At 42.0% G+C, this 11,002-nt stretch overlaps 1 protein-coding gene across 3 annotated transcripts; it reads left to right on the top strand.

Annotated features, from left to right (window-relative positions):
- Positions 1-369: 369 nt before the first annotated feature.
- On the top strand, positions 370-10,795 carry gata6 (GATA binding protein 6). Of its 3 annotated transcripts, XM_085254474.1 has the most exons (8): positions 370-486; positions 4,724-4,941; positions 5,566-6,462; positions 7,099-7,271; positions 8,011-8,136; positions 8,262-8,349; positions 8,450-8,547; positions 9,000-10,795. In XM_085254474.1, the coding sequence occupies exons 3-8, from the start codon at positions 5,625-5,627 to the stop codon at positions 9,159-9,161; spliced, it is 1,485 nt and encodes a 494-aa protein (XP_085110600.1). In that variant the 5' UTR covers positions 370-486; positions 4,724-4,941; positions 5,566-5,624; the 3' UTR covers positions 9,162-10,795. The 3 variants fall into 3 exon arrangements, with proteins under 3 accessions (XP_085110600.1, XP_085110602.1, XP_085110601.1); XM_085254476.1 differs by lacking the exons at positions 370-486; positions 4,724-4,941 and adding an exon at positions 5,049-5,402; XM_085254475.1 differs by lacking the exons at positions 370-486; positions 4,724-4,941 and adding an exon at positions 5,050-5,415.
- Positions 10,796-11,002: the final 207 nt, after the last annotated feature.

Genomic DNA, 11,002 nt, shown 5'->3' with positions numbered 1-11,002 from the left:
GACAATTCACTCATTTCCACTGGAGCAATTTTATGCTTGTTTTTCTTTTCTTTTTTAACACCGAGCGGCACAGAGCCAAGACCACAAATATGCAGACAACAGGCTCACGTCTCATCCATCAGGGGTGTATCCGTCACTCATTCATCACATGACAGGCAGGGAGCGTGATGGTGCAGGATTGTTAACAGCCATCAATCCCCTCCAGAAAATCCACTCCACACAAACACACCCAAACGTGCACACACACATTAGTGCACACACACTCGGGCAGGTGAGCAGGGCGTTCCGTTGTGGGCGAGCCAAGGAAGCAAGGACGGTACATGTCCAAAATGACAAAGGTTGCTTTTACACCTGTCATGACCCGTTTAATCATCTACCACTTCAAACAGGAGAGTCTGGCATTCACGGCCTCCCAGCAGCCTTTGCTCCAGCGGCTCTGGACAAGCTGCCATTCTGTGGAGGACAGGGAGAAAAAGACCGGCGCAGGTATAAAACTTAACTGTGTCTTCAATAAAATAAGAGCAAATACGTCAGTGTTTATAGGCGCTGGGAACTGGAGGTAAATATAGAAAAGCACAGAGTGTGAGCGGGAATAGATTTATATCAGGAACAAAATGATCTAGATTTTAAGGATGGAGCTACACGTTAAGACAGCGTGAACTCACAACGCCTCTCATGTATTTCATTGTTATTGTGCTATTGTTGTGGGGAGAGTGGATATTTGTTGTTTTTCCATATGCTGCACTGCTTTTGGATATACTGGATAATATATTACATTTTTCTCATGTAATATAATAAAAAAGGTTCTTTGGAATAATTGTTAACAATTCAATTTTCCCATTTTGGATTTCATGGACGAATAATTCATTAAACCAGACTTGCAATCTGATTTTTATGCAAACAGAATTACTGCTAATATTTCATGTTTAATAATGACAGCTGCAATGCATTTAAAATGTAAAAATAATGGTAATAATCAGTTTCTAAAGCTGAACTTTGAATATCTGTCGATGTTAAATCACTTTTATAAGTTGCTCTTTATGATGACTTTTTTTAGTGCACCTTATTCTGGTATTTATTGCACACACAGAATCATGGTCATGGTGTATACATGTGTGTGTGTGATTTGTATGGATGAAATAAAATCAATCAATTAACCATTAAACCACAAAATCCAAAGTGTATTTTATATAGCCATGCGAGGAAACATGTCTATTTAATTGATGTATTCTATTTTAATTTCTAAGGTATTCTTTTTTAAATTGGAAATATTTGGCGTCTTGTGTGCAAATCCAGTTCACTCTACATATGTTTCGCTTTCTAAGATAAATCTTTGTTGTAAAGGGAACACGTAGCATAAACGTTAAAGCGATTTAAGTCGTTAAAAGCCCAGATTCTTAAATACAGTAACGCAGGATTGTCACCAAAGCTGTGGTGCAAATATGTGCAGGATAGCTGCTTTATTGACAGTTTGACAAAATAAAAATACAATTAATCCAAACAACACCCCACAGATTAAATACTGGATATTAATCTTCCGTCGTTATTAAAAGACAATTATACAGGATTTGATTGAAAACAGACTCTGTGTGTGAAATGCAAAGATAAAAACATAGCAAGAAAAAAAAAGGGGGGGGGGGGAAGCAACCGTGGGGTGATTGAGATGATGAATTGCGTCTCCTTCCTGCGTGTTTTACATGTAGCTGCAGTCGCTTCTCATTAATCATAATCGAGACATCAAAGGTGTTTTCGGACGTGGGGCGTGTTGGCGTCCACAGTGCCTTTTATTGCCCTGCCGTGTAAGAGAAATCAGAGCTGCCCTTTCTACACAGTCACAGTCAAACTAACGACCAAGCAGGGCATTTTTAAAGAAGTAAATAAAATTAAAAAAAAGTGAGTAATAGTCTCAAAGTTGCCCACGCCACCGTGTGATGCCCCTAACTGTCCCTTTCGTGCGTAATTCGTTCTCTTGCTCCTCGTTATCTCCATAACATCACATAATCAGGAGAAAGCTGCAACGAGCACTCGAGGGCTGGAGATAATCATTATCAAGTCGGTACATAAGGCTCAGACACCTGAAGAGGGTCAACCATTAAAGAGCTTATAATAATAATAATAATATTAATAATAATAATATGATTATTATTGCGTCTTTTCATTACTTCCTAACGAAATAGTATTTATTAAATATTTTAAATACAGTTTGACAATATTATTCCAATACATAAATGAAATATTTCGTTCACTATTTATCGTTTCCATATATTATTATTATTATTATTATTATTATTATTATTATTATTATCCACCAGTTGCAGGCTATCTGGTTGAATTATGTGTGATGGAGATGGTCAGCGCACAGGCCGGAGCTGACAGTCAGTGGCTGGCCTGCAGTGTTTGGCTGTGCTGGATAAACGCGGAGACAGGGCGGCGTCCTGCCACTTCTTCTCACGAGCTCCGTGTGTCAGAGCAGCCCACGCTGACATTACTGCGAAAACACCTCATTTATCAACTGGAGGCTTCGCAGCCAGTGAGCCAGAAGCCGCAAAGAAAAAAAAGGAGGGAGGGTGGAGGGGTGAGGGTGGGGTGATGGCGGAATAGGGGGGGCAACAAAGAGAAAAAAAAAAGAAAAAAACAGCAACAACAGGATTTTGTATTCTCTCACCTTCCTGACAACTGCAGGCTGAGGTGATGGGATGGCAGACGGCAGCGCATTTTGGTGCGGTTACTGCCTCTGATAAGAATCACCTCTAGGACCTGAGAGCGAGCGAAGACTCGACGCCTAACAGTCACAATATCGCCTCAAGCGTGAATTTCTATCAGCAAAAGTTCTGTGGAAATCAGATAGACAACATGGATTAGCATAACCACTACACAAATAGACACAGATCGCCACGCAACTCGGGCTGCATTGTTTCCCTCTGAAGTTATGCGAGGAGAAGGATCCAGCAGCAGGAATCATCACGCCAGTATTAAAATAAGAGCGGCAGGAACACCTGCTGGAGAGCGGCTGCACGATTGCGCCCACGGGTATTGAATTAGCATTGAAAATAACTCTACAGTAATAATATTCATGACTGTCTGACAATAATAGTGTTTGTGCGAGAAGTAGACAGAGGAGGAACAATGGGAGGCCTGGCAGTGGCACGCGTTGAACATAAGTCCAGCCGAAGACTCTGTTACTGTTAGGCCCTGTGAACTGTTAACTCCATGTGGTAGTCTAATTGGCAGGGACATGGATAATTAATAACATATTAGCAATTTTTGGGACGATATTGGTAAATCAAAAAGTGCAGCTGTGCCTTCCGTTGCTATGACACATTAGTAACCGATACAGATGGTGTTACAGTATGAATCATGAATTGCGGTGAGTTGATTTTTCCCTCAGTTTTGTCTGCTGTGCAGCTGCAGAAGCAGTGAACATGGATGCAGCTCGGTGCCTGTTATCAGTGTGATGGATGCAGGGTGAATATTATAAAAGTATCAGAGTATACTCTCGGACTTCCCTGCGGTAGTTGGAAGTATAATGAATGGGCTGTTGGAGGTAATCTGATCAACTGTCCAGACAAAAAAATCAAACAAACAAACAAAACCCACTGAATGGCTGCGAGTGTGACCTGCAAATGCGTTAATGATTCAATTGACACCTCCCCACTTTTGATCACTTCACTCGTCTCAATGTATATTCGGGCTGAACGAATCATCGCGTTTCAAAGAGGAGCTACACACACACACACACACACACACACACACACACACACACACACACACACACACACACCTTTAACGCTCAATGAGAGCCGTCTGACTTAAACTAATTAAGAGGGGATTTATTGATCACTGGAATGATGACAGAGAATAAACAAAGGGGGGGGGGGGGGGGGGTGTAGGACTTTGAATTAAGATGAAACCAGAAAGAAGAAGTAGGCCTAAAGCACATTTCACACACGGAATATATATTTGATCAATCATTTAATAGGCTGTTGTTTTAATAAAAGGAGTCTTTCTTAAGGATTCTCATCAGTAAAAAGTTGTCCAGACGAAACATTTTATTACACTAATGCTCCAAGTAAAAACAAAATATTCAGGTCTTTAACTCGTGGACAGACTGCAGTGGAAAGTCCCAGCTTTTAAACTCTGGATTAACCATTATAAATATAATCATTTTAAAATCTCCAAAGTATCGAAAGTTAAAAGCGTGCTCCTTGCAGACGTGATTACTGCAATGCGTAAACATGGGAGTAGCACTTTCCTGTTCAGGGTGACGGGTAAGTTAATTTTAACTGCATTTCTTGGCAGTTTAATTAATAACGATCTAGTCATTAAATTAAACCGCTGTCTGTCATATAAATGTCACAATTTTCCATAAAACAGGAGTAGCCTATGAAAGAGCTGGATATTAAAGAGTAGTCCGGTGAAATTAAAATCTCAAAGACACTCGTTTCTGTTTGTTTCAGCTGCTGTAGGCTCATCACCAGATTTGTGGATCACCTGTAAATAGAGCAAGATAGACAAACAACAATTTCATTTAAAGAACAAACAAACAGAAAAGAAAAAAAAGAAACAGCTGGGGGGGGGGGGGGGGGGCGTATTCATTTGTAACCGAAAGCATAACTTTCGAATAATGAAACCTGATCGTATCAACACATTAATCCAACTTTCAGACCTGATCAAGTGAAGTGTCTCCCCCCCCCCCCCCCCTCGCTCTCTCTCTGTTTTTCAGCGTGATTGATTGGAGGAGTTCATAGGCTGGCACCCCCATCGCGTCTCCAGCCGCTCACGCTCCACATGATTGGTCCGCCTCCTGCGGCCGCAGCCACCAGAGGCGCCTCCTCTCATAAACCTCCTCTAACTGCGGTAAACTTTCCCATTACTTCCAAGAGAAGCAGAGGCTCACTGTTAGGAAGTTTGCTTTCGACTTATATGGCACACTTGTAGCAGGTAAGTCTTCTTCTTCGTCTTTTAAAACGTTTCTTCTCCCACTTTTGCGGCGCGCACAGCTGCTTTAAACATCTGGCGGTGTCTTGGCGAGCGCAGCGAGACCAAACTCATAATTTCGGGGTATTGTTTTATCGCTCCAGTCAGCCTTTCGGTCCTTATCTGTTTTGACTCTTATCAAACGGTTATCTCTTTTGCTGTGAAGACATATTGCGTTTTTGTTTCCTATCTCTTTATGTGTGCGTCTACTTGCGTATGTGCGTGTGGAGGGGAGGACAGGGATTTGACACGGATGGATCCAGTGCCTCTTAAGAGCGCTTCATGAGAGCATGGCAGTCACTGTAGACTGGGTTTTTATTGGAGTTCGAGATGATACTGACTCAGTAATAATTAACTGGAGCTTTCGTAGTTTATTACCCTATTCTCTATTGTGAAAAATGTAGTTCATCCAAAGATGAATGCTGGTCTGTACACCAGGTGTCCGTTTGCATTTCCCCCCTTTTTCAGAAACCTGCCGACTTTCTGTCAGGATGTTTTGTGGATATATTTTCAATTCACTTATCCTTAACATCGCAAAAAGGGTCATTTCTTGTGGTTTCCTAACGGTTCCGACTCTTTTTGTTACAGGGTAGACCACTCCCTGGCCATTTTTATTTACCCCTACGGTGTATGGAAAGTGCTCCTGGATGGAACTGGGCGAAAACAGCTGGTCCATGGTCAAGCGAGAAGTGTCCAGCAGCCCAGGGTCACCGGCTGAGCAGAACTACCTGCCCGGTGACAGCAGAAGGGACGGCACCACCTCGGATGAGCTGAGGACACCTCCGAACGAGCTTGACGCGCTAGGGCACCGTCGCTCCGACAGCAGATCCCTGCACTCCTACCTTCACTTCGGACACCATAACAACACCCTGACCACTACCGAGGATATCCCGCTGTTTACGGATTTAGACCAGGGGAGCAAACTCGTCCTCTCCACCGGAGCACACAAGACAAGCTTGCTGGTGGACCCGGCCGACATGTACCAAACACTGGCCATTGCGGCCCAGAGCCAGACTGGATATGATTCGAGTTCTGGTGGTTATATGCACTCCAACCCTAACTCCCCAGTGTATGTCCCTAGCTCGCGGGTGGGCACCATGATCCCCAGTCTGTCTTATCTGCCGGCCAACGTGTCTGCTCAGCCCGGCCACGCCGTCTCCAGTCACTCGGTGTGGTCACAGTCCACCCCGGAGAGCCCTTCGTACAGCACCGGGAGCCCGCACGCCTCCAGTCGTTTTCACTACCCTCCAAGCCCACCCATCAATAACGGGACCCCCAGGGACACGGGCTACAGTAACACACTGAATATGAGCAGCAGAGACCAGTACAGCCTTTCTCGTCCCCTCAGCGGGCCCTACCCGAGCCCATACTCCCCGTACGTTGCACCCCAGCTACCCTCGCCTTGGCCCGGGGCACCTTTTGATAACACGATGCTCCACACCTTGCAAAGCAGGAGTGCGCCCTTGATTCGAGGACCAAATGGAGGTAAGAAAAAAAAATCAAACGAAAACAAAGTAGAGGGAGGCACAAAGATGGAATCGTTTTCCTTCTCACTGTGTGGGACGGAAAGAAAAAAAGGTATTTTAATCACGCGCGCAACCTTGAAGTGTCTGGAGTGAAGGCACCAAGCGCCTGCGTGTCTTTGTAACAGAAACCTGTTCCCCTCGTCGAGGCCTGACCTCAAAATGTTGAATAAAAATATGTTTCATACACTGCCAAAAATGAATTTATGATAGTGTGTGTGTGTGTGTGTGTGTGTGTGTGTGTGTGTGTGTGTGTGTGTGTGTGTGTGTGTGTGTGTGTGTGTGTGTGTAAGAAACAGGCGCAAATGACTGCCCAGAAATATATAAAATGAATCATTTACATGAAGTAAAATCCACCGAGGCTTTTAAAACAACATTGGCACAACAGTATAAATTTATTAAAAATGTGAATTTTGTTAAACACTTCGCTTTAATCAATTTATAATCCATGAACAGATCATTTTGCCCGCCGTATCTATCCGCTTGCTTTCTTTGACATGAAGTCCCAGAAGCAGAATCGCTTATGAAATAATGACCAGCAACAATGTGTAATTCTCACAAACTCGCTCCCTGTTCTGATTCCAGTATTTCTCTTCAGTTTCAGATATTCTGGACGACATGGGGGAGAGCAGAGAGTGCGTGAACTGCGGCTCCATCTCCACGCCGCTGTGGAGGCGCGATGGCACGGGCCACTTTCTCTGCAACGCCTGCGGCCTCTATAGCAAAATGAATGGTCTGAGCCGGCCATTAATTAAACCACCGAAACGGACGGTAAGGAGACAGGAGGAGGGGGGCGAGGGCCACTTAAATCAACCAATTTCCTGCCTAATTGTTTCAAACAATTGCTGGAGGTCACTGTCGTTGTCACGATTCGGCTTCTGGATGAAGGTTTCAATGATACAGCCCCCAGTTCAAACCTGATTGTAATCAAGGAAAATTTATTTACGCAAGATCACGTGATTTCTATAAAACGGGGAAAATAAATAAATAAAGCATGCATTTCACATTTGAATCAAGGACTTGTGCTTTGCAAAGGAGAATGATAGTTTTAGCTTAGCCAGTGTTTTAAATTCATCAGTCAAGCACAATCATTTAGTTGTTTCATAAGAAAAAAAATGTTATTCACTAAATTCACATTAAATCAATCCACACGTGGAAAGTGTTAATGTAAGGAGACACTTTATCTCAATCTCCACTCCCAGCTACTGTCGGGTAAGCTAATCTAAAAAGGCGTCAGTGGGTCCAGATTTTCCATGGTGCCATTACGCAGTTTTTACAAGGAAGTGAAATGGCACGTAGCAACTCTCTGCGAATTAACAACCTGTAATAAATAAATGAATAATAATATAAATCCGTGCGTAAATGCCAATTAAATTGGGATTCTAACAGGGTGTGGATTATTGTTGGAAAGTCAGGTATGAATAAAATGGTTGAGTGTGTGGTGCTTTATTTTCCTGGATACCCACGTTTAATTATAGTGACTGATGTTATGTTTTGCTTGCCACAACAGTCAACGTCCAGAAGAATCGGCCTTTCCTGCGCCAACTGTCAAACCAGTACCACCACTCTGTGGCGCAGAAACGCGGAGGGAGAGCCGGTGTGTAACGCGTGCGGCCTCTACACAAAATTACACGGAGTAAGTTCACTGCGATTTGAATTCCCCCCCCTCTAATTCAGTTTTAATTTTTAAAAATCGACGCATTATTGATAAAAAAAATATCATTTCTTATTTTCATTAAAAAAAAAAATCACATCTTACAGGTACCTCGGCCGCTCGCCATGAAGAAAGAGGGAATCCAGACGAGAAAAAGAAAACCGAAAACTTTGAATAAAGCAAAGGGATCCTCTGGTGAGTAGCTGAACAATATTTCTGCTGCACGAAGGAATATGTATGTCATATTTATCTCTTTTAAAATAATGTAACGACAACATTTTTTTTATGTTTCCAGGAAGTAGCAACTCTGTCTCCATGACTCCTACATCCACCTCTTCATCCAATTCCGAAGACTGCTCGAAAACCAGCTCTCCCTCTGGACAAGTGTCAGGGGTAAAACTGATTTTTAATTGCTTTTAAATTTTTCAAATAATAGTTTAAAATAAAAATAATAATTAATAAAACAATGAAATATCTATATCTATATATGTGTGTGTGTGTTAAATAGGAATTTCTACACTTGAAATTACTATAAAAGGCCAGATTTTTCACCCATTTTCATGAGTGAATATTTTGTAAAATACAAACTGTGATAAAGAGATGACATGCAGGCTGACTGATGCTCTGTGGTTATGACTGCTGCTAACTAATATGTCACTGTGATATTACACTAATACGTCACATTGATCATGCTCCTTTTTCCCCCAACATTGCAATGCAAATGTCATTTCAGTCCTCAATAATAATAATTTAAAAAAAAAAGGTTTTACACAATCTAAAAGTTTTACTGACATTTTATACAATAAACTCACAATTTTTGCTAACAGAGAGTTTTCTGGTTGCAGATCAGTTCATCTGTGCTGTCCAGCGGGGGGGAGGGAGCAGGCTCGGGCTCGTCCGTCAAGTACTCCGGACAGGACGGCCTGTACGGCAGCGTGGGCTTGACCCAGTCATCGGACGTGGCTTCAGTGAGAGGCGAACCCTGGTGCCCCATGGCCTTAGCCTGAACATTTTAACCTTCTGGGCGGACAGAGACCCCCGGCCCCTCGTGTCTGGATGCTGTGTATAGTGGAAGTATTTGGGTGCAGTGTTGGTTTCCTTCCCTCTCAGCTGATGCAAGAAGAGTTGGACGAGAGGGGGAAAGAAGTTTGAGATGACCTTAAGTCAGACTAGAAGCTTGAATCAAGCATGGAGTATCTGCGATCAGGTTCCAGATTGATGTCAGGGTCTTTTTTTTTATTTTTTGCCTTAAAATACAACAACATCAACAACAAAAGGGAAACGCCAGGCCAAATGATCAATTAGGTGGCCTGCTATGGATGGTTGCTGGACCTGCACTCGGTATCTCTCCCATCCGTGGCACACAGAACCAAATCTGGGTTCCTTAAAGAAAGCCATCTTGTACATAACGGATTTCTCTTTGAAGATGTTGATTGGATATCAGTGCTTCACACAAGCACTCAACTCTTTGTGGACTTTTTTTGATTTTTTGTTTTTTTCCAAAACTGGAATCATGCCATAAGTGCCGAGACAACTTACATGAATCAAAAGAAAGAAAAATATTTATAAATCTTCCATAGTTGAAAAACATGTCTATGATTGTTAATAAAGATATCAATATAGAGTAGAAGTTAAACCATTCTGATGTCTTCTTTTCTATTCTCTGTCTCTCGATAAGCGGTAGTACAGTAGTGTTGAATGTGCACGTTTTCCACTGAAAGCTCTTACTTACTGTATTTGACTGAAACTAGTTTGGTTTAAACAGGGTATAAATGACTATATCACATCGTGTTGTGTTTAATCATTTAAAAAAAAGAGAGAAAAAGATGCAAAAACAATCAACTTCGTGAGACTTAATTTTTGACATGAGAACACTGTCGGCCAACGGGCAGCATTACGGTACTACTTCTACAAAATCTCGCACATGTAAAGCAGTTGGATGGCTTGTTTGAACAAAGAACGCCCAGAATAGCTGTAGGACCCTCTGACCTTTATGTTCTTACACATAAACTGCAAACGAAGGCTGCTGGCCGCGCTACCTGACTCACTATAAACTGTATACCCTTCATAATAATAACATGTGCTGTTGCATCATATTTCAGCCAAAATTAGACCAAAGTGTAGCGTGAGGTCACCTCTGAACAAATCTGTGCTCACTGTGATGACTGTGATGAATCGCTGTAATGATTAAAAGGAGAATTGTTAATGTAACATGTTCTTATGAAGCTCACAGGTCATGCCAAATCATGAATTTGAGAAGCCTTTTTGATTTTTCATTTTTTTTGCATGACCTAAGCAAGTGGTGTGGGAGCTTCAAGAGCTATTTCAGGTTTTAAAAAACAAAAACAAAAAACCCTCCCCCCCACCCTCACCCGAAGAGACTGAATACTGAAGGCATGATAAGTTACATGTAAATGTTAGCACAAAGAGGTTTTTTTTTCTTTGCTTTTGTTCACAACTTTCTTCATCCTAAAAAAAGAGCATGTCATTCACGCAACCGGACTTATTTATTTTTCTGAAATAACATGTTTTCTTTTTGTTTTACTATTTTTTTTTTAACATTATGAGAAATTATTTAAATTCAATCCAATAAATTGTTCTGGTGATGCAAATAAATCTGCAGTTTGTTTTTAAAAGAAGAGCGAAACGCGTCAGTGTTTTGGAAATTACGGAAAGAACCACCTTCTGCATATTTTTGTGTGAGTCATTCCCATCTATACTTTAACTCCCCGTTTCTCCTTGGCTGAACAGATACCAGAGGGCTTTATTTTCTCAGATGTTTTCACAACTGGGAGGAAAGAAGAAGACATCACGGCCAGCTAATGCAAGACAAGAATTTCGCCTAAAA

The sequence above is a fragment of the Mchenga conophoros genome, linkage group LG18 (assembly GCF_057382185.1).
Source record: "Mchenga conophoros isolate Kocher_MC1m ecotype Shallow Benthic linkage group LG18, M_conophoros_male_GT1.1, whole genome shotgun sequence".
NCBI classification, from domain to species: Eukaryota; Metazoa; Chordata; class Actinopteri; order Cichliformes; family Cichlidae; genus Mchenga; species Mchenga conophoros.
Note: the sequence above shows the minus strand (reverse complement) of the source record. Positions and strands in the feature narration are given on the sequence as shown.

Bases quoted from the DNA above. Each gene is read 5' to 3' on its own strand.
- gata6 (XM_085254474.1), top strand. From the start codon at position 5,625: ATGGAACTGGGCGAAAACAGCTGGTCCATGGTCAAGCGAGAAGTGTCC. The intron at 6,463-7,098 runs GTAAGAAAAAAA...ATTTCTCTTCAG, and splicing joins GATTCGAGGACCAAATGGAG to TTTCAGATATTCTGGACGAC. The intron at 8,137-8,261 runs GTAAGTTCACTG...CACATCTTACAG, and splicing joins TCTACACAAAATTACACGGA to GTACCTCGGCCGCTCGCCAT.